At 43.6% G+C, this 24,381-nt stretch overlaps 1 protein-coding gene across 5 annotated transcripts; it reads right to left on the reverse strand.

Moving 5' to 3' along the window:
• Window positions 1–3,452: 3,452 nt before the first annotated feature.
• On the reverse strand, window positions 3,453–24,129 carry LOC115154493 (ras-related protein Rab-6A). 5 transcript variants are annotated; one of them, XR_003867908.1, is made up of 9 exons: window positions 23,695–24,118; window positions 11,711–11,769; window positions 11,341–11,394; window positions 10,130–10,235; window positions 8,324–8,435; window positions 6,956–7,049; window positions 6,396–6,489; window positions 5,437–5,503; window positions 5,213–5,225 (listed from the first exon to the last, which is right to left on the reverse strand). XR_003867908.1 is itself a non-coding variant. In XM_029700765.1 (8 exons), the coding sequence occupies exons 1-8, from the start codon at window positions 23,762–23,764 to the stop codon at window positions 5,161–5,163; spliced, it is 627 nt and encodes a 208-aa protein (XP_029556625.1). In that variant the 5' UTR covers window positions 23,765–24,129; the 3' UTR covers window positions 3,453–5,160. The 5 variants fall into 5 exon arrangements, 4 of the variants coding, with proteins under 4 accessions (XP_029556625.1, XP_029556624.1, XP_029556623.1 ...); XM_029700765.1 differs by lacking the exons at window positions 6,956–7,049; window positions 10,130–10,235 and adding an exon at window positions 10,402–10,507 and having other exon boundaries at window positions 3,453–5,225; window positions 23,695–24,129; XM_029700764.1 differs by lacking the exons at window positions 6,396–6,489; window positions 10,130–10,235 and adding an exon at window positions 10,402–10,507 and having other exon boundaries at window positions 3,453–5,225; window positions 23,695–24,119.
• Between the last annotated feature and the right edge of the window lie 252 nt (window positions 24,130–24,381).

Below are 24,381 nucleotides of genomic sequence, written 5' to 3' on the forward strand. Positions count from 1 at the left end.
GAATTCATTAGATTAATATAATGGCGGTATGATACTGTACATAGGCTACCCCCACCTGCCCCCACACACACACACTTGCTCTGCCACATTGGTACAGTAGCCACTGTGAGTCACACACCAACAGTAACATCATCAAGGGGAAGAATATACAATGTTTCTTGTCTGAACAAGGACACGGATAATACACATCTAGCTGGTTTTTCTATGCATCGGCAGGACAGAACGACAGCATAAGGTAAGCTCAGGGGGGTGGTTTGTGTCACTTTGTTAACAACAGCTGGAGTACAATCTCTAATATTAAGAAAGTCTCGAGGTTCTGCTCACCTGAGTTAGAATACCTCATGATAAGCTGTAGACCATACTATTTACCATACTATAGCTGTCTATTTACCAACACAAACTGATGCTGGCACTAAGACCACACTCAAACTGTATGAGGCCATAAGTAAACAAGAAAATGCTCATCCAGAGGCTGCGCTCCTACTGGCCGGTGATTTTAATGCAGGACAACTGAAATCCCTCTTACCTAATTTCTACCAGCATTTCACATGTACAACTAGATGTCCTTTACTCACACAGAGATGCAGAGATCAAAAGAAACACCTACGTCAGAATGCTGTTCTATGTCTACAGCTCAGCGTTCAACACCAGTGCCCTGCAAGCTCATCACTAAGCTAAGGACCCAGGGACTGAACACCTCCCTCTGCAACTGGATCACACCCCCAGGATGGTTAGTATAGGCAACAACACATCCGCCACTCTGACTCTCAACACGGGGGCCCCTCAGGGGTGCGTGCTCAGCCCCCTCCTGTACTCCCTGTTCACCCACAACTGCATGGCAGCGCACAACTCCAACACCATCATTAAGTTTGCCCGACGACACGATGGTGGTTGGCATGATCACCAAGACGATGAGACAGCCTATAGGGAGGAGGTCCGAGACCTGGCAGTGTGGTGCCAGGACAACAACCTGTCCCCCAACGTCAGCAAGACAAAGGAGCTGATAGTGTACTACAGGAAACAGAGGACCGAACATGCCTCCATTAACATCGACGGGGCTGTAGAGGAGCGGGTTGAGAGCTTCAGGTTCCTCGGTGTCCACATCACTAAGGATCTACCATGGTCCACACACACCAACACAGTCGAGAAGAGGGCATGACAACGTCTCTTCCCCCTCAGGAGGTTGATAAGATTTGGTATGGGCCCTCAGATCCTCAAAAAGTTATATAGCTGCACCATTGAAAGCATCTTGACTGGCTGCATTACCACTTGGTATGGTAACTGCTTGGCATCTGATCTCAAGGCACTACAGAAGTTAGTGCGTATGGCCCAGTACATCACTGGGGCCAAGCTCCCTGCCATCCAGGACCTCTATACCAGGCGGTGTCAGAGGAAGGCGCAAACAATTGTCAGTCTCCAGCCACCCAAGTCATAGACTGTTCTCTCTTCTACTGCATGGCAAACGGTACCAATGCATCAAGTCTGGAACCAACAGGACCCTGAGAACAGCTTCTACCCCCAAGCCATAAGACTGCTAAATAGTTAGTTAAATAGTTTACGAAGCATGTGATCAATAAAATGTTATTTGAAGAAAGGACAGACCGAGAGATATGGAGTTATAGGGCATTAGAAGAAATAGAGGTAAGAGGCAAAGAGAGAGAGTGGGGGTTGGGCTTCAGGTTGCATGCAGGCTTGTGAGAGGTGAGTAGGAAACGTGCCCCTGTGATGCCATGGTAACAGTGCATGCAGTGATATTGCATACCCTCATACAAAACCAGCCACAGCTTCAGCAGGTAATCAGGCTAGAGGGAGCAAGTTCACAACCACAAACCTTACACAGCAACCACTGCAGTAATCAATGTATCTAGCTCTGTGTGTGTGAGAGAGAGATAGAGAGAGCAGATAGGGACAGAGAGGGAACATTGTGTGTGTTCAGCATCTTGGGCGAGGGGGCTTAGGGTCTCATCCTCATAAAGGACACATGGTGTATCAGTCCTGAGGCAGTGGAATGTGTTTGGGCCTGGGTTAGTGACATAGAGAGGCTGTGGAAAGCTGTCATCAGCTGGCTGGGGCTGAATGAATTCAGACCTCTATGGAACAAGAGAGTGAGACACAGGTGTGTCATCAGTGACCTAGAAGAGCCAGCTCAGACACTCAGACACACACACACGCTTTTTTTTTAACACTACAATGAAATAAAAACTCACGTGCACACCAAAAATATTATTCTTACATCAATGACCTTGGATGGAGGGAAACACCAAATTGCATTAATGAATTAACAGGAAATATTCATCTTAGATTAATGGATATTACAAAAATATCAATTTGACGATTTTCTTGTCACAAAGATGCTGATCATTAATAACAGATGTTGCTATTCCCTTGTCATAATCCTGTATTGATACTCCATATTTAGGGCTTGATGCTTGAAGCTTCAGTATGAATCAAATGGGGTGAAAAGACATCTGACATATTGTAATCCAAACAAATAGTGTAAAGTCAGGGGAAATGATCCAGCTAGTGCTGTAGTAGACTGGAGAACACTGTTCACTACCTCATAGTAAGCTGTTTAGAATCTGTCATGAATAGTATAGGGATCACTTAACCAAAAGAGGAATGATATGGTATGATAGACACAATAACTATGTAGATAAGGTAGTGGGTGATAGTACGTTAGATGCTTATCTACGTAGGTCAACGTGTCTATGAAGGGAGGGGGGAAGCAGGGATTGGTGTACGTGTGTGTAGAGCTCAGGTGAGAGTGTTGGTAACGCTCATCAGGGAGCCAACATAGATCCTCTGAACAGTTACTCATGTGGCATTTTCTCTGCTCATGGTCCCCTGGCCAGTCGTTGGAGAGGCTGCCACCCAGTGGCTGTACCAGCTCTCAGCAGGCCAGTAAAGGGATGGGCTCCAGTCAGAGGCATAGTTGATTTATGCATCAGATCAGTACCAACTGTTACTTTAGGTGACCTAAACCAAACCCACTGAAAAAATGTCAAGTAACACACTGTGGCAGCTGGGATGAGGCTGTAATCACTAACTGATATGTTCGCTGACAAATGGTCTTGTAGCTTACTGGTAATCTGTTTCAGAGAGGTTGTCAGAAAGTGGATGCAGTGTTGCTGGTGAGTGCAGACAGGCATGAATACAGAGTATACATTCTTTGACCTTTCCCAAGACCTTCCCCTTGAAACAGGATGGAGCCTGCCTGACATCAGGCCAACACATTGTCCTTCACCTTGTCTTCACTTTCAGTACAATACCAGGAAACACTGTCTGAGGACCATAGCTGGTTTTGGCCATGTATCATAGACAGCCAAAACGTTGCCCACTATGACCCAATTATGTTGTGGGGAAATGATTTAGACTTGAAATATTGAGTTCAAATATTGTCAACACTGATATCACCAAGTTGACAGGAAATAAGACTAGTCACGCTTTGCAGCTTTCCTTGTCTAGCATTTATCTATTTATTCAACCATGAAAAAAGGACATTTCAGTTACTAAACGCAGACCTTTCTTGGGGATGACGATAAGACACTGATGAATTCTAGCAGTGCAAATTATGAGCTTGTGGCAGCACAGACAGCCTCCAACCTCCAGTTAAAACCATTCCAAAGATAAAAGGTTACGGACCAAGACGCTACTGGACTTTCCTCCAGAAATAGTGCAATGGTTGTGTTTTTTTCTTCTTCAGTTTGATCAAATCAGCATTTTGGGGTGGAGTAGAGGGGTAGTGACATCATCACCAGAAGAGCTGGTGGACATGTTTGAAAATCAGGTGGTTGACAAAATACTCTAGTCATTTAGGGATTATTCCAACAATGATAGTATTAACAATAATAAACATGATCCAATAGAAATAAATATTACAAGTCATTGTGGATTGAATGAACATGTAAGATAATTTTCATTAACAAAAGATTTTAAAAAACTAGTGTCGATATAATATTAAACCAAACAAAGCTAGGAAATCCCAAAACCATGGAAGCCCTCTACAATTAACACTTAAAAAGGCATGTCTGCATATCTAACGAAGTCGGGTTTGCGTTGAATATGATACTTCAATATACAAAAATCATTTCGCAAACACTACCGTATTCCAAAGCAATATCGTTTCATCTATGATAATAATTGTACTTTTAGAAAAAAAGTGAAGACCTAACCAAGAGATATAATAGAAAATGGCAGCCAAGGTGAAGATACCTTTTATTCATTTCACAAGGTGAAAAATGAAGGACGGTCGTGTTGTGGTAGTGAAACTGCCCTTGTGTTTTGTTGTTAATTTGCGTCACGTTGTGGTGGGATTGTGTCATGCTGTGTGAGTTCTTGTGGTTTCCCTACATTGTGTTGTCATACCATGCTTCTGTGGAGTGACACTGTGTAGCTGCTATGTGGGGGGGGACCGGCGTAAAAGGTTGGTGTGCTCAACGTTCACCGAGTGACTGATATTCTTGGGGGCTGCTAAGCCCACTTATGGCAGAAAAATTCCACTCGGTATCCATTACTCTGAAGTCTCAATTTCTCACATGCTGCAATCATTTTTGACTACTGTGCAACCAACCATTTCCAGAGTATATGCAAGTGACGCAGCAAGTAGGCTTGTCGTTTGAACTTTTCTAGGCTTTTTAAATAGTCTTCAATCGTCAAAAATGTCATAAAAGGCATCTGGCAGAAGTAGTTCCATCCACAAAGCGTAATATATAACTGCGTTTCAATTAATTTGATGATATCTGTAAGCCCATGTAAAATGAACACGGAAGTAGGACGTAAGAATGAGTCACTTGCATGGCGTATTACAGAAAACAGAATGCAGTGTTTGAAATATTTAACAATAAATCATTTCCTTTTTCATTGCCAAAGTAGAGTTAAAGTTCAACAAATAAAATAGCATTCACATCCACATTTTGCTTGTTAAGCTTAAGGTAATCTCAGCGAGAGAACGGGTTTCCACGACGACAAGGATGACGGACAGGTAGTGTTCTTCTCTTTCAGGCTGTGGTGAAGGAGTCAGGAATGAAGGGGTTCAGAGAGGGAGCATTGAAGCAGAGAGGATAGGTACAGTATAGAGGCCGATAAGCCAGGGTGAGAAAGATCAAGAACAAAGTGTAGGAGAGAGAAACCGTGATAGAGAGTGATAAACGGAGGCTGGAGTTAGCAGGAGCAGCCTCCTTCGCTGACTGGCTGTTCTGGGGTCTTCTCCAGCTTTATGTCAATCACTGGGGAAGGAGGGGTTAAGGATCAACTTGGAGAGGTCAGACAGAAAACATGAAGTCCTTTCAAGCACTTCCCATCTTCTCAATAAATTAACAAGCTAGCCAATAGGTGTCTAAATGTTTGAGTACAATCTGTAAGCATTTATATCTACTATTGCCACTGAAAAACATGTGTAGTCATACACACAAATGTGTCTGTGTAGAGTAAGGATACTGTCTTCTCTGCTCTTGTCCTGTGTGCTCTCCATGCCAGGGAGGGCAGCGGCCACGCGTCGGAACAGCTGCAGGAAAGAGAGAGAACAGACCTCATCTGTCAGAACACTCCAGCCATCCTGCCTTGACATCAAGAGGCACCAGGGCAGCTCTTTGGGCTTCCGGTCTTCTTAAAACATCGTCATTGGAAGCATTAAAACAGGCAAACTAAGGTTCACCTGTCCAGAGGCTGACACCATTAGAAATGAGAGCATAGAATCTTTGCGCCTTGAATTTGAGTGCATTTGATAGGTCAATCTAGGATTCTAAATCAGCAAATCAGAGCTCATTCTTTTATTCTACAGTTGGTTTGAACAGGGGAAACTGCTTGCTTTATTCATGTTTACTTGCCTGAGGGTTTGAATAAAGGCCTCTTTCATAAATTATCTGTACAGCGTGCCTTCCACACAAACCTACTGTAGAGCTCACAAAGCCCAATGCTCACAATACAATCCAGACTGATTCAAGCTTTGTTCATTCATTGGTTTAAGGTAGACAGCGGTAATCATATACAGTTCCTCCTAAAAGAAGGTAAAATACCATCCAATAAATTAACCTGCTGGATAGATCATGCAGATAATGCATTAAATAGAATCATTTGATAGTGGTCAGAGAAATCACCTCAAATAAAACCTTGTGTGGATCACAAGTCTAAACTCTGTCCCACCCACCAGACCAACTCTGAGGCCACACCTCTACAGGGCAGTGGATGTCTGTCCCAGGGTGCAAAGAACCCTCTGGTCTTTGGTTATTATGACTGACATGAGATTGGTGGGCAAGAGATCTGAGACAAAGCCAAGAACCCCATTTAGTGTAAATACAAGCCAGCGTTCAACACAGTGATATGCACACGCACACATGTGAGAAGCTGTCAGAAGAAAGCGTGAGCACTGCACACGTCACACACACGCTGCGCTCTACCTGTTTGACATTGTAGCCTGTCTTTGCACTTGTTTCAATAAAAAGAACATTCAGCTCTTTGGCTCTCTGTTCCCCTTCCTCTGTGGTTATCTGTCTGTGATGACACACGACAATGGACAAACACACCACACGTACACAAACACATGAACGAGAAAACGAAAAAGAGAATGAACATCATGAAGTGAAGGATGAACATGCCGTGTCTCCTCCTGCTCCTCCTCCTGCAACCTCTGCTCTGTCGAGTGCCCACACAGCTCCTACATCATCTCAACACCTCAGAGTACCACCTCAGCTCCTGGTTCAATACACCATGTTCAAATGAAAAGCACTTCAATCTAAAATGGTCACTCAAGGGTATTATAGAACGGCGTGCCTGTGCAAGTCACGTCAGAAATTCTAAATGACCTTACATATAAGGATTGGGCTAAACTAAAACTACCCATGCAGCATTACTGTAGCATTTGACCCTTAACCCCTGAACATGGGTGACCTTTCGAGGATGAGCCGAGGCAGCAGCAGTAGAAGCATGGACGGAGAGCACGACTCAGTCACAAACTCACCTGCTTGACGTTGTAACCTGCTTTAGCACTAGTCTCAATAAACATTACATTTAGTTCTTTGGCCTTCCTCTCACCCTCTTCAATAGCAACTTGCCTGTGGTAGGTAGATAAGAGGGTTAAACATGAACAGCATACAGTCAGCTCATATAGAATCTAAAACCAATAACTCAGCAGGACAGCAGTCAATACAGTAAACATGGGAATAGAAATTCAAAGCAGTTGTTTTAAGGTGAAAAGCATTAGGGGTTATAGTGGCAAACCATGAGTTAAAATAAAAAGGAGCGGTTTGGCTATCACAATTGTTTGAATAAGATAAGACTTGCTATGATCGGTTGAATCTCTGAATAATTCTAATATATCTAGGTCATGCTAAACTGGAAAGAGTCTCTGTGTGGTCTATTCAACTCCAGACAGTTCCGTCTCTAGACGGCCTGTATCAAGGGAAGAGCTTTGACCCCTTCTTGTGGCCAACAAGTCCCTGGTCAGCTGTACATAGAGGACAGTGTTTCCCACTCAACACAGCAGGGCCTCTAAACGCTCTACAGTTAGTCAGTGGATTCAGTAGTATGCTCTAATGTAGAGAGCCCTCCAGGACCTGGGGCCTCATCTAGAAAATGTTGCATATGTACAAAATATGCCCTAAAATACACAGGCACCAGATCTCACGCAAAAGATGGCATTTATAAAAACTTTACGTGAGAATGTGCTTATCCGACTGCAAACTTAACATCATGAGTACAGTTTCTACTGGTTGAAGTAATGCATTGCAAGGAGCAGGAATATATGATATATAAATGACACATTAATAACAAAACAGGTAGCTGAATATACTGTAATAAAGAGAGCCAATCATCAGTTAGTGAGAAGACCCTAAATCCATTTATTTTAGCTTCGCATTTGAAAATAATTACAGGTCCACAACTTGCAATTGCTTTCGTCTTTCAGAAACGGTCAGACTAAAGCAAATGTCACGACAAAATAAAACATTCTATCAACACCTCCAAAGACACTTGAACAAGTTCGCCATTGCCATTTCCTTTAGAGGCCATCTTGGCCTAATTCCAATACTTCCACAGTATACAGCAAATAAGGGCGTTATCGTCACCATAGGTGAATGAAGGGCGTTTTTCAGGCGTGCCGTTTTACGACAGGTCTGATTTATAAAGGGAAACATGTGTATGCATGTACAGCACGCGTCTAGTTTAGAAATCTCTATATTTTTGTGCGTACGCAGTCTTCTCAGAAATGGCACACAAAGATATTTAGTGTAAAATTGACTCAACTGTTATGAGGCCCCTGGTCTGAAGAGCTCTACAGGCTTACTGACACGACACTGACTTTAGCCTTCAGTTATTATGTAACTCACACCTTTTGTCTGCAAGGTCCGTCTTGTTTCCCACCAGCATGATGATGACATCACTTCCTCTCTCCGTTCTGACATCATCAATCCATTTTGTGGTTTGCTGGAAAGAGTTGACATCTGATACAGGAGGGAGAGAGGGAGGAGAGAATAAATGTTAATCTCCATTCAGGTTGTGACAAGTACAGACTTGTGGTGATGAGCAGAATGACAGAGACAGTAACAAATATACAGAGAATGTGACAAGTAAGCTCATTAAATGAAGTAAATCCAGCTTCCATTTCCTATCCATATGTAGGAGCCAAATAGGTTAAATTGTACATCTTTGTTTCAAATTCATAATGAATCTGTTGTGTGTTTGCTATTAATCCCCTGTCAAGTGTGTGTGTAGCCCCCTCTACAAGCTGATGGAGAATACCGTTAAAAGCTAGACTCCAAGGCCAACTGGTAGATACTCGAATGGCAGCTCAGTGTTTTGACAATACCAGACCATCCTTACCGTGCCATTTTTTTGTTTTGTAAGTTCTTTATATTTTGTAACCAGAAGAATGACAAATAAATTGATTACTTTTCAACTTGAATCAAACTCTGGACATTGGATTTGCATGAGTCAAGACTAAAGGGTTAGGATGGCGAAAGGGTTAGGATGATAATTGTTTTGGGACAATTAAATTGGATAATTTAGCCACTACACCCTCCATCCATCTAGGCTACTGTTATCTATCCATATCCTTGTATTATGCCTGTGTTTTTATCCCATAGACCAGGGGTACTCAACTCATTCCCTACGGAGGTCCGGAGGCTGCTGTTTTTCTGTTCTACCTGATCATTAATTGCACCCACCTGGTGTCCCAGGGATAAATCAGTCCCTGATTAGAGGGGAACAATTACAACAAGCAGTGGAACTGGCTTCAAGGTCCAGAGTTGAGTTTGAAGGCCATAGACTGTATATATGCATTTAACAGTCTATCCAGCTGGAAGTGGTGTCTGTTTTTCTGTAGTGACAGTCAGACTTCCTCCCCGGAGAGCCAGTTAAATAGATGTCTATTGATTTTCCTCTAGCCCTGCTGCAGCTCCATGTCTGCTTTTATCTCCCCCTAATGGCCAATCATCTAACAGACACACATTGTAGGATACGTTAAAATTGAGTGAAAACTGAACATTGTTATTTCATGTCGGGCAAAATAGGCCCCTGAAGCAACATCAAAGCTGCCGATACCAATTATTTCTAACGGAAAGAATAAGACACTTCATTGTTTTGTATATGGTTGACAAACCTAAGTCATGGTTGCCATGGCCAAAAAAAGAACAGTCCAGAAAAATAAAGATAGGGAAGGATTGAAAAGAAGAAGAAATGGGATTTCTCTGTTGGAAAAAAAACAAGATAAATCAAGGAAACTACTAAACTATTGACAAATTTAACTGCTTTTTACTATAAACCGATTTCACCAACTGATTTTTACTATTGAAAGCTATTTTGTCTGTAGCCTAATATTTTAATTGGGTTGTATGTATGCTACCGAATGCCTTGTCATTCTGGTATCAATGAACAAACTAATACTTGTCTATTTAATACTGAAACATTCACAGACTACAATCACGCTAAAAGCAGACAAATAAAGAAGTGGACACATACAAAAAAAGAGGGAGGAAAACATCAAACATGAAGGGGACAAAAGGCATCAGGTACAGGGAAAAAAGGAGAATGGAAAAACAGAAAAGGGACTTGAGCCAGCGGCAAAAAATGAGGTCATCTTTTTTTGTTTTGATTGGTATCCTTCCATCACTTTTCCATCAGTAGGGACCGCACTCACTTGTGATGTCATAGACTACCACGGCCACGGTGGAGTCTCGTATGTAGCTAGGGATCAGACTCCGGAAGCGCTCCTGGCCGGCTGTGTCCCAAAGCTGCAGCCTCACCTGAGCAGCACGTTAGCACCAGCACACAGGGAGAGAAGGAGAAGGAGAGAGGGGCAAGAGGAAGAGGTGGTGGTAAGAGAGGGGAGAACTGGATGAGGGTTGAGGGGGGGGCGGGGAGGGGCACGCACGCACGTCGAGTGGGCGGGGCGCAGAGGGGAGTACCTACTTGTGATGTCGTATACTACGACAGCGGCGGCAGAGTCTCGGATATAACTGGGGATGAGGCTACGGAAACGCTCCTGCCCAGCCGTATCCCACAGCTGCAACCTGATCTGTGGCGGATGGGAGGAGAAATAAAATAAAATGGAAAAGGAAAGGAAAGGATGAAAAGTAGATGAGAGAAAAGGAAAACATGAGGTAAGAAACCAAAAATAAAGAAATAAAACAAAATCAACTTCTGAAGGAGAGAAAAAGGAGAGAGAAAGAGATCGAGAGAGAGAAAGAGGGCTGCATGCATGGAGTATGTGACCATAGGAGGAGTGGTGAGGGCCAGGGGAATCATGGGTACTAGGCCTCATTTCTGAAAGGTTCTTCTCTCGTTCACGCTAGATATTGAATTTCAGCACGAGAATTAACCGAATATGAGCAGATGGGGAAAAAGGGAAGAAAAGAATGACCGAGTTTGTCTGGAGGAGAGAAAGCTAGCAGGAAGGAAGAGACAGGATCCAATCCCAGCCCAGGACAGGGCGGCTCTCCGGCTTCTTTAAGGAGCTAGTGTGTGTGTGTGTGTGTGTGTGTGTGTGAACCTGGGCCAGGACACAACACAGTTAGAGCAGACAGTCAGGTCACAGGATACCCAGCATCCCCAAAGTCCCAGAAACCACTATTGGCAAAAATGCAGTAAAGACTCAGACCTGTGTGATTGAGTGGGGGTGCGTATGTACCAGTGAATGGGTAAATCTTTACATTTCAAAGAGAGACATTTTCTAAATGACTATAATGCAAATTAACATTACTCAGTAAAAGTAACACCACAGTCATGACCAACACACTCACTTAAATATTCTCTCATAATCAGCATAACATCCCAATCAGCACATTACCACTTTATGGACTATGACAATTTCAAGAGAGATCGATTTAAAAAGGAGAAAGTAAAACTTACTGTTCGGTCTTCGAGGTACATGGTTTTTGACAGGAAATCTATCCCTATTGTGGCCTGGAAACGAGAAAGAATAAAAAGAATGAGAACGTTTCTGACAATGATGGTAGATTGATAAGGCTTCAGTACTGTAGTTAGACTAAACTGAAGGAACAAACAGATTGCCTAGTCGAGCCCAGCACTAACAGATCTAATTCAACTGGCTAATCATAAAGACAGACTAGGTGAATCAAGTGTTGGTCTGGAGCAAAAGTCTGCCCACCCTGTTGTAGGACCAGGACGAGGGTTAGGCATTGAGATCAACAGTGTAGTAAACCCTGACTGCCATATCCAGACTCAATGGTGTCTGGGTGTCTGTGTGGTCTAGCCTCACCTGGTAGGTGTTGTCGAAGCTGTCGTACATGAACCTGGTAATCAATGAAGTCTTCCCCACTGAAAAACACAAGACGCGTGTTAGGACCAACATGGCTACATAAGGACACAGAAGTCCGGATCGCTGTCATTTTCCCCAATTTGATGTATTTTTAGGAACTCAGTCGGGGTCTCAACTTACTGTTGAGTTAGAATACACAAGGTACAATTTAGAAAATTGGTTGTGCATCTGCAGTTTTCCTCTTGATATAAGTCACTTAATGACTAAAATAACATGTGCACGGTATTTGGGATAGTAGCTCATCTCACACTTCAGGTCTTATTTCGGGATAAGCCGTTTAAATGCACCTTTGATATCCCGCCTCATGAGTATCCCTGACCATGAATTAACAGAATATTCCTCCTTTAAGTATATTGGTTAAAGGAATAGTAACTGAAACATAAACACTGACGGTAGGCCTATAACCACTCACATGTAGAGTAATACAATATAAACTCACAGAATTATGCATTTCTTGCAGTGAAATTATACAACAAATGTTAGCGGAGAACAAACAGGAGAAATATAATTTCTTTCTTTCAGCATCTCTTGAGAAAACACAAATGCGTGTGTAATGTGTTATCTGTGACACTTATTTACATTTTAGTCATTTAGCAGACGCTCTTATCCAGAGCGACTTACAGTAGTGAATACATACATTTCATAAAGATTTTTTTTTTTTTTTTTTTAATTGTACTGGCCCACCGTGGGAATCGAACCCACAACCCTGGCGTTGCACACACCATGCTGGCATTGCAAACACCATGCTCTACCAACTGAGCCATAGACTGTATTTTAACCACAAAATATGCACCCAAGACTAACTGAAGGCTTAACAGAAATAGGTTGTCATTTTCTCAGCTTTTCATTTCCTTAAAACCGGTGAAACTGATGGCATTTGGACATTTTGCACAGGACCAATCTTTCCAATGTTTTAGAGTTATTGCGTTTTTTCCCCGGTCCCTAAATGAAACAGACAACTTTACCGGTGTTAACAAGATTAATAATGCATTCATTCTATTTATGTAAAACATTCTGCTGATCACTACTGCATTTAGTCTTCTGGGCTACAAGTTATGACAGAAGAGAAACTACATGCATCAAACTATAGTTGACAAACAAATGGCCTACCAAATGTCAGAAATTATAAGCAGAAACTTGTGTAAATTAGGGGTGAAAGTAGCCAGTAGTAAATTACAGTAGTCTAAATTAAGGAATTATTATGGTGGAGCGAAATGGGCAGGTAGCCTCCTTTATGAAGTGATTTGTTCGACAAATCAGATGAAAACACCACAACACCCATGGAATGCTTCACTGAGCCTGCGCAGACCGCAACAGTAAAGGGGATAAGATGTTAACATGCCACAGTATCCCGTCTTAGATCAGCCTATCCCAGGCATCTTATCCAGGTTTCTCATAACCGGAATACAAGCTTCTTCAGGTTATTGTAAACGGGATATGATGTTTATGTGCATCAACTCAAAAACAGAGTACTTAAGTATCCCAAATAATAACAGGATATTGGTGTGCATGTAAATGTGGTCACTGACAGTCACTCAATTAGTCTAGCCAGCCATAGTAACTTTAAGTATTCATGGCCGAATAAACGACCCAGGCACTCAAACAGGGGCCCTGACCTCCAGTGGGCCTCAATGATTTCGTTAATCACTTTTCTCAGATATCATTTTAACATGGCATATGTAATGGCAAAATGTGGAGAATTGCAGGAAATTAGCTGTACCACTGCACCAAAGAAAATGCTCTGTAAAGCAAACTTATTTGTTTACCTTTTGTTTATAAAATACTTTTTCTGCTAACAGATCCCTCTGTAAGTATGAAATGATAATGCAAGTTAACGTGTAGCAGCTAATTGTTTCGCTAATAGGCTATGGGTCTGTAGATGGACTCTGGTGAATTAAGCCAAGATAAGGGCTGGGGCCATTTTTGCTTGTTTCTGCTGTAAAATTGTATAGAAACGCAGTAAATGACCCACTCAGGACAAAACTGAAACTCAGTACCTGGCTATGGCCCTGATTAGTCTTGAAGAGTAAGTAACACCAGTAGTGCTGGCAGAACAGACACACAGTACTACAGACCTCACCAGTAGTGCTGGCAGAACAGACACACAGTACTACACACCACTACACACCTCACCAGTAGTGCTGGCAGAACAGACGCACAGTACTACAGACCTCACCAGTAGTGCTGGCAGAACAGACACACAGTACTACACACCTCACCAGTAGTGCTGGCAGAACAGACACACAGTACTACAGACCTCACCAGTAGTGCTGGCAGAACAGACGCACAGTACTAGACCTCACCAGACCAGCGTGGAGTGACTCATTTCACATAGCTAACATAAGACATGTTCTAGCCTGATTTGGTCCTGCAATTCTCCAAACTCAGCAACTCCTCAGACAATTTGCTGAGGTGCACCATCTGTTTTTTGGCCAAAGCCCACAGCTCACCACTACCTTATGACTTGACTCCACCAACCAAGAGGCCTGGAGTAAGAGTCCATGAGGAGCCGTCTGCCGAGTCTGCACTTTAAGGGAGAGATCAGTAAAAAATGCCATACAAAATCCAGAAGGGTTTTTGAATTGACTTGAAAAGAAAAAAAAAAAGTTTAAATCCTGGAATGCTGGGAGAATCTCAGTGCCGACCCAGACATAACATCCTGGCATTTAAACCATATTTGATTTTCAAAATGTTGCATACTATTAAACATTCTATTTTTGCACACTGAGAATGCATTGTTTCCTGCCATTCATTATTTTGGTAGCGCATCCCCATATCTAACTGATCAGCTGAAATGAGTATGACATCCGGGCATTTAAAAGTATAAAAAATATTTTTGCATACTCAAAAACGGCCAACTACAGTAAGTGTACAAAACAAATTATGAACACCTGCTCATTCCATGACAGTTTTCACCTGGTCAGTCTATTGATGTCAATAAACCTGGATCTCTGCCACCAACACTCCCTCTCTCTGTTTCTCCCTCGCCCTGCACTGGCATGTGACAACACCCCAAGGGAAATTAGGGCAGGATTAAAACAGGGAGAAAAAAAATCCCTAAATAGTAATTTTGTTTCATTGCTCCAGTCTACCACATCGTGGAATGCACAAGTATTCATTTCCAATACGTACAGGGAGGGGGAGGTTGTCTCACCCAACCCCTCTATCATACTACCACTGTTGCTCATGGCTGGTCAGGCCTCAACTCATGGAGAGCTCTGCTCAGGATCCATAACACAGCAGTGTTCAGAATCACAGTGCACACAGGTCTCTAAGCAATCTGTACCATCGATCGAGAGATAGCTACACACACACACGAATGTGTGCCAGATTTGGGGTCAGAGGGAGCGATCTAGAGGCCTTATGCTATCTTCTCTCACTCCATTCATCTCAATGTAATTGGCATGGCATTGTCTTACATTACTTCTCTTTGTGACGAGCCAAATACCAAACTCTTTTCAATAAATCGATTCCTCAGTCAATATGCCTAATCTCGTTCTGCCTGATTCTCTTCCTGATAGCAAACAGCCAATCAAAATGGGCATCAATGGAAGTTAAATACAGAGAGTTGAAGAGGTGACCTTTAAAATATGACAATGAGTGGTCCCATGGCTGCTTTTTTCTGTGGGCAGAGCAATGAAACTGAAAACTTCTCCTTGAATGCAAGAGAATGGAGCGGCTCTCACGCCATTGAGTGTACATAGATGAAAAGCAGGACATGTGACACCAATCCCCAGCATGGGCTAAGTATGGAAGGGAAGATAAGAGTGACATTCTTGTGACAGGAATGCCAGATGGCAAAGGTTCGCAATTACAGTTAAATCATTCTGTGGAGCCACTGTAACGCTGACCAGTGCATGAAAATGCCATGATTTGGCAGAATACCTTGTAGCTGCCAAAGGGAGAAATGGAGGGAGAGAGGCAGAGAAAACAAAATGGCTGGATTCCCAATCAAGCGGTACAGCTTTCCCCATAGCCCATACTAAAACAAATCAAATTGATCGCATACACATATTTAGATGTTTTCACAGGTGTAGCGAAATGTTTGTTCCTAGCTGCACTAACAGTGCAGTAATACATGTCAATAAAAACATGCAAATCCCCCCCTCAAAGGAAGAATTAATAAATATTAGAACGAACAATGTCAGAGTCCGGGATATAAATATATATGATGGTGTGTATAAACATTATGGGCAGTATATGAATAGTAAAGGTGTGTACAGCAGTAGTTCTATAGAATAGGCCTTGACTAGAATACAGTAGATACACTGAGTACAAAACATTAAGAACACCTGCTCTTTCCATGACCAACTGAGGTGAAAGCTATGATCCCTTATTGGTGTCATTTGTTAAATTCACTTCAAAATCAGGGTAGAAGGATTTATAAGCCATGCGACAGATTGTGTGTGTGCCATTCAGAGGGTGAATGGGCAAGACAAAATATTTAAGTGCCTTTGATCGGTGTCTGGTGGTATGTGCCAGGCGCACCTGTTTCTGTCAAGAACTGCAACACTGCTGAGTTTCACACTCAACAGTTTCCTTTTTGTATCAAGAATGGTCCACCACCCAAAGGACATCCAGCCAACTTGACAACTGCGGGAAGCATTAGAGTCCACGTTGGCCAGCATCCCTGTGGAACGCTATTGACACCATGTAGAGTCCATGTCCTGATGAATTGAGGCTGTTCTGAGGGCAAAAGCAACTCAATATTGGGAAGGTGTTCTTAATGTTTGGTACATAGTGTACGACGCACGTATGGGCATTCGGCCAAGGCGGTTGACTAAAGTTCAGGGCAGGGAACTGGCCAGAGGCCGGCTAGCAGTGACTAACAGTCCGATGGCCTGGAGTTGCTGTACCAGGCGATGATACAGTGCAACGGGATGCTCTCAATGGTACATTTTTAGAAGTCCATGAGGATCTTAGGGACCAAGCTGAATTTCTTCAGCCTCCTTGCGCCTTCCTCACCACACCATCTGTGGTACTCCCTAAAATTAGAAGGTAGGACTTGACCCATTCCATGCCCCACCTCTACCATTCCTGAGAGGAAAACCATAACCTAGTTTGAGTTCAGGACTGCCCCCTTCCCCATTTTTCTTGGCGGAGGGGTCAGTGCTGCTTGGGAGGAGGGTATGCACTACGCAGGGCAGACCAGCTGGTATTGAGAGAGACCCCACCCAAAGACTGAGGGGACTAGAGAGCTGACAGAAGCAGGAACACATGTCTACTTTAGGAGTCAATATGAAGACGACCCACATGTTAGAAGATACTTCTGCAGACAATGACACAGTGACGACATCCACTGTACGCATGTGTATGCCCTGACTGCCCTGGGGACTTGTTTTACTCAAGCTCAAAGTGTGGTCAGACAAAGGGTGCTTTGGCCAATGTGTATTGTAGCCACGCGAGTCAGTAATGTACATATTTATGTCAATTGAAATTTTGCCCTGATATCTCCACTTCAGGTCTCTTCAATGAGAATATGCTAAGGTGGTCTGCATTTGGGAAAGTTAAAAAGAATGTTTCATTTAGAGACCCACCACTTCCTAAAAAAAATGTATTTGGTATTTCCTTTAATAAATAGAAACATGCTTACATGTCTGCTAGCAAGAGAGCTGTTTGTTTTTAGCATTCTTTTTACTTACCAGGTAAGTTGTCTAAGAGGTGAGAACACTATCAACAACCTAGGAAAGAGTTTCCGGGGAGATGAGTAGTTCAACAAGCCAATTGAATGCTGGGGATGATTAGATAGCCAGGGTAATACGATGGCCAGGTTGGAAATTGGGAACCAGTCAATAATCTCATAATTATAGGGAAGGTTAGGCCTAACTTGGGAGGGTCTGGGTTTAGGAACAGGCCATCTTTTCAAACATGCAAGAAGTAATTACACTGATAAAGATCTAAATGACGAAAACACCTGAGAAGTAGTCGCTTAAATCTAGACCCATTTTCATACGAGTCTGTGGACAGAGTAGTACATGTCAGTCAAAAACGTGTGAACTCTGTCGTTTGTGTTTCCCAGCGGTGAGGGACTTATACTGACTAGACCTAATGTGTGCACACTCTGATCCAGTGTTCACCTCTCACACCAGTGCAGAAATCCCTGCTTACATAAATAGCTGCGAGGGGTCAGAGGTCAGGCTTCATTCCTCTGGGGCAGAACGCAAAACAAATCACAGCAGTATATTATCCACATTACTCCTCCCTTCCCCCAGTCTCAACAGAAACACATCACACACACGTTTGTCAGCAGCACAAACAAACACAAACCTCATTGAAATGTAGCATGGGTTCTGGTTAGAGGGGGATGTTTGTTGCTGACAGTGGTATATAGGATATACTATTTTATAGCCTTGACTACAATGAAAGGAACTGATTGACTTCCAGCCCACCCCCATACCATCCCACCCCCTCAGCAGTGCTGAGATCAGGCCGGTCAGCCAGGCATCATTCCAGCCCTTGGCTGTTTCTCAATGCAGTAATGTTATATGACATATCCATCATACCACTGTATTTGCATCCTAAACCCCACTCTTTCCAGTTCAATTGGATCTTTCTCTTTGTGTCTCAACGAAGAACTGTGATTGAAACAGGGATCCCATCCAATAACTAGAGGTCAGAGAAATCAACTAAAGTTGGACAGAGAAAGAAAAACCACAGGCCTCAAATCAGGGTGGTTCTGTCTACAATCTACGTTGTAGGAAAGTTGGGTTACAGGTATCGTTGATCCATCCAGCACAATAGCTCAACTGGTTGTCAGAATCAGAGAGACAGATGGTTTTATAAGAACTGTTGTTTTTAAAGAGAAACAGAATTGCATGAACATAAATCTGTTGAAATGTACAATATGAAGTCTCCACTCCCCACGAGAGAAGACAGTGCTGGCTGGCACGCATGAGTTTATAAATCAACCTTATAACGTTAGCAAAAAGACATTAATAAACATTGGCAAAGCTTCCACGCATTGATACTGACGCTATGGTTTGACGTACAATGCGACATATTTCTCGACAGAGAGGCTGTCTTTGGCCAGAGTAAAGACAGATGGCTAACATTAGCACCGACAACTGCTCTGAACTACACCAAAGACAAATCTGAAATCTCTGATTGTTCAATCAACACCAACCCTAGTTGATTGTGAATCAGATACATCAAACCATAGTATGCCATAGCTATACGAACCTACCATAACGGGTTATATTCCCAGTATATACATACATCTTTTTTATAAACCTTAACTTCAAAATACTCTCCTGCAACCCGCCTCACCCAATGTGGTGTGGATCTGCTTTTTTTCTAAAGTATTTTTCTTTACTTCTGAACCGGAATCCCCCAACAGAAGCTAACTAGCTACTAGCTAGTAGTCAGCTAACCACTGCTAGCGGTCATCAGTTAACCTATAGCTCGGAAAACTAGCCAGTTTGCACAACGCGATTCAAACCAGAGCATACCGGACCTATTCTCTCTCCATAGCCCCGGATTCCTATTGCAAGGGGGTTATTCAACTGGCTCCTACATCGCGACATCCCCTGAATGCCCATCTGCTAGCCTGCTAGCTGTCTAGAGCTAGCAGGCTATTGGACTGTTAGCTGAAGAGATCCATCGGCCAATTTATTGGGCCACTATACCTATTTTGCCAATTGGACTGGACCCCTTTGATACAGGGAACCCTACTAATCCATCACGACTGGTCTATCGACGTAACCGCACGGGGAGGCTCCGCACGAGGAGGCTATAACAGACTTCCTCCGTTGCGACGTCCCTCTTAAGGCCCTTCTGCTAGCCCCGGCCTGCATCGCCGTGTCTCCAGCCAGCCTAACTACTCACTGGACCCCTATGATCACTCGGCTACGCATGCCTCTCACTAATGTCAATATGCCTTGTCCATTGCGGTTCTGGTTAGTGATTATTGTCTTATTTCACTGTAGAGCCTCTAGCCCTGCTCAATATGCCTTACCAACCCTTTAGTTCAGCCTGCCACACATGCGGTGACATCAGCTGGATTAAATGTTTCTAGAGACAATATCTCTCTCATCATCACTCACTGCCTAGATTTACCTCCAATGTATTCACATCCTACCATACCTTTGTCTGTACATTATGCCTTGAATTTATTCTATCGCGGCCAGAAACCTGCTCCTTTTACTCTCTGTTCCGAATGTACTAGACGACCAGTTCTTATAGCCTTTAGCTGTACCGTTATCCTACTCCTCCTCTGTTTCTCTGGTGATGTAGAGGTTAATCCAGGCCCTGCAGTGCCTAGCTCCACTCCTACTCCCCAGATGCTCTCATTTGTTGACTTCTATAACCGTAAAAGCCTTGGTTTCATGCATGTTAACATTAGAAGCCTCCTCCCTAAGTTTATTTTATTCACTTCTTTAGCACACTCTGCCAACCCGGATGTCCTAACCGTGGCTGAATCCTGGCCTAGGAAGACCACCAAAAACCTTGACATTTACATCCCTAACTATAACATTTTCTGACAAGAAAGAACCGCCAAAGGGGGCGGAGTTGCAATCTACTGCAGAGATAGCCTGCAGAGTTCTGTCTTACTATCCAGGTCTGTACCCAAACAATTCGAGCTTCCACTTTTAAAAATCCACCTTTCCAGAAACAAGCCTCTGACCGTTGCCGCTAGCTATAGCCCACACTCTGCCCCCAGCTGCGCCATGGACACCATATGTGAATTGATCGCCCCCCATCTATCTTCAGAGCTCGTGCTGCTAGGTGACCTGAACTGGGACATGCTTAACACCCCGGCAATCTAAGCTTGATGCCCTCAATCTCACACAAATTATCAATGAACCTACCAGGTACAACCCCAAATCCGTAAACACGGGCACCCTCATAGATATCATCCTAACCAACTTGCCCTCTAAATACACCTCTGGTGTTTTCAACCAAGATCTCAGCGATCACTGCCTCATTGCCTGCATCCTTAATGGATCTGCGGTCAAACGAACACCCCTCATCACTGTCAAACGCTCCCTAAAACACTTCAGCGAGCAGGCCTTTCTAGTCGACCTGGCCCGGGTATCCTGGAAGGATATTGACCTCATCCCATCAGTAGAGGATGCCTGGCTATTCTTTAAAAAGTTATTTCCTCACCATCTTAAATAAGCATGCCCCATTCAAAAAAATGTAGAACCAGGAACAGATATAGCCCTTGGTTCACTCCAGACCTGACTGCCCTTGACCAACACAAACATCCTGTGGCGTACTGCATTAACATCGAATAGCCCCCATGATATGCAACTTTCAGGGAAGTTAAGAACCAATATACACAGGCAGTTAGGAAAGCTAAGGCTACCTTTTCAAACAGAAATTTGCATCCTGTAGCACAAACTCCAAAAATTTCTGGGACACTGTAAAGTCCATGGAGAATAAGAGCACTTCCTCCCAGCTGCCCACGGCACTGAGGCTACGAAACACTGTCACCACCGATAAATCCACTATAATTGAGAATTTCAATAAGCATTTCTCTACGGCTGGCCATGCTTTCCACCTGGCTACCCCTACCCTGGTCAACTGCCATGCACCCCCCACAGCAACTCACCCAAGCCTCCCCCATTTCTCCTTCACCCAAATCCAGATAGCTGATGTTCTGAAAGCGCTGCAAAATCGGGAACCCTACAAATCAGCCGAGCTAGACAATCTGGACCATCTCTTTCTAAAATTAACTCCCGAAATTGTTGCAACCCCTATTACTAGCCTGTTCAACCACTCTATCATATCGTTTGAGATTCACAAAGATCGGAAAGCTGCCGCGATCATCCCCCTCTTCAAAGGGGGAGACACTCTAGAACAAAACTGCTACAGACCTATATCTATTCTACCCTGCCTTTCTAAGGTTTTCAAAAGCCAAGTTAAACAGATTACCGACTATTTCAAATCCCACCGTATTTTCTCCGCTATACAATCTGGTTTCAGAGCTGGTCAAGGGTGCACCTCAGCCACACTCAAGGTCCTAAACGATATCATAACTGCCATCAATAAGAGACATTACTGTGCAGCCGTATTCGTCGACCTGGCCAAGGCTTTCGAATATGTCAATCACCACAGTCTTATCGGCAAACTCAACAGCCTTGGTTTCTCAAATGACTGCCTCGCCTGGTTCACCAACTACTTCTCTGATAGAGTTCAGTGTGTGTCAGATCGGAGGGCCTGTTGTCCGGACCTCTGGCAGTCTCTATGGGGGTGCCACAGGGGGGTGCCGACGCTTCTGCATAAATCAATTATGTTGCTTTTGCTGCTGGTGATTCTCTGACCCACCTCTAAGCAGACGACACCATTCTGTATACTTCTGGCTCTTCTTTGGACACTTAACTAACCTCCAGATGAGCTTCAATGCCATGCGACTCTCCTTCCGTGGCCTCCAACTGCTCTTAAATGCAAGTAAAACTAAATGCATGCTTTTCAACCAATCGCTGGCCGCACCTGCCCGCCCGACTCTGGACGGTTCTGACTTAGAATATGTGGACAACTACAAATACCCAGGTGTCTGGCTAGACTAAACTCACCTTCCAGACTCACATTAAGCATCTCCAATCCAAAATTAAATCTAGAATCGGCTTCCTATTTCACTCATGCTGCCAAACACACCCTTGTAAAACTGACCATCCGACCGATCCTCGACTTCGGCGTTGTTATCTACAAAATAGCCTCCAACACTCTACTCAACAAATTGGATGCAGTCTATCACAGTGCCATCTGTTTTGTCACCAAAGCCCCATATACTACCCACCACTGCGACCTGTACGCACTCGTTGGCTGGCCCTCGCTTCATATTCGTCGCCAAACCCACTGGCTCCAGGTTATCTACAAGTCTCTGCTAGGTAAAGCCCCGCCTTATCTCTCAGCTCACTGGTCACCATAGCAGCACCCACCCGTAGGATGCGCTCCAGCAGGTATATCTCACTGGTCACCCTCAAAGCCAATTCCTCCTTTGGCTGCCTTTCCTTCCAGTTCTCTGCTGCCAATGACTGGAACGAACTGCAAAAATCTCTGAAGCTGGAGACTCATATCTCCCTCACTAGCTTTAAGCACCAGCTGTCAGAGCAGCTCACAGATCACTGCACATAGCCCATCTGTAAACAGCCCATCCAACTACCTCATCCCCATACTGTATTTATTTATCTGGCTCATTTGCACCCCAGTATCTCTACTTGCACATTCATCTTCTGCACATCTATCACTCCAGTGTTTAATTGGTATATTGTAATTACTTCGCCACCATAGCCTATTTATTGCCTTAACTTACCTAATTTGCACACACTGTATATAGACTTCTTCTACAGTACTATTGCCTGTTTGTTTATTACATGTGTAACTGTGTTGTATGTGTGGAACTGCTTTGCTTTATCTTGGTCAGGTCGCAGTTGTAAATGAGAACTTGTTCTCAACTAGCCTAACGTTACCTGGTTAAATAATGGTGAAATAAAAAAATATATACAGTAGTATGTAGCAGCTGGCTAACTAGTTAACGTTAATGATTTTAGTTAACATCGTTACAACCCGACTACTGACCTGACTGATTGGGTGAACTAAAAACAACGCGTCTCCCAACAGCTTGCTAGCTTAGTTAACTAACTAGCTAGGCTAGTAAGTTTATAGGTCTTTTTTTTGTAAGATAAGTTAGCCAGGTAAAGCTGCTAACCATTAACTAACGTTTGCCAGCTAACGTCAGCTAGCAACAAAGTAGCTTGATACCACGGATAGGTTCAATATCAATGACCGTAGCTATTTAGATAATTTAAATCGCCATGGTCTCAATATTGTGGCAGTCGATGGATATCGATTAAATTAAGGGACTCGCCCATGATGAATGATGGCATTAGCTAACTAACAAGTTAATAGCTAAATTAGCAAGCTGATGACCACATAACACGCGTTAGTCGTTACCCCCACACAGTTCAGCGTTCACTTACCGCTTTGTTCGCCAAGAAAGACCAATTTAAATTTCCTTAGAGGGTTTCCGAAGTCTCCTGCCGCGGACATGACTGCAATGTTGTTAGGCAGGCAAATGCAAGTTGTAGACTGTGGCCCACAGTGTGGGGGGGAAACACACTACCCCTTACTTTAGTGAGCTAGCTAAATCCCTACTAGCTAGCCAGCCCAGTTGACAAGTTGAGGGGGGTTGTGCCGTAAGAACTAACTAGCTAACATTAGCAGCAATGCTTCTAAACTGCAATTTCTTGGCTTGACTGGCAGTCGGTGAGTTTAGTAGCTAAATAACTAGGTAGTAGATACTGGCTTCTTGAACACTCAGCTGACTAACTACCTCAGCACTCCCACTCCATCGCTGCTAGCTAGTTGTTTCAGAGGATGTTTGTCACGACCTAATATGTTCGACGACTGGCATAAGGCTCAACCAATCCAAAGCGATTGTGGCATTCCGATGCAGTGGCGTAAATTACCGGGTGTGTTCGCAAATTCACTCTCGCACAGAGTGCGCTCTTGGCGTTCGTAAATTCAATGCATTGTCAGATTGTGTAGTTCATAAATTCAGAGCGTTTCGCTCTCGGGGCCATCACGCGCTCTGGCCGAGGAGTAGGGTTAATCCGAGTGTTTTGACCTACCAACGACAGTCAAGCACCCAAACTATTGGCTAAAGT

This window comes from Salmo trutta, chromosome 19 (genome assembly GCF_901001165.1).
Source record: "Salmo trutta chromosome 19, fSalTru1.1, whole genome shotgun sequence".
Taxonomy (NCBI): Eukaryota; Metazoa; Chordata; class Actinopteri; order Salmoniformes; family Salmonidae; genus Salmo; species Salmo trutta.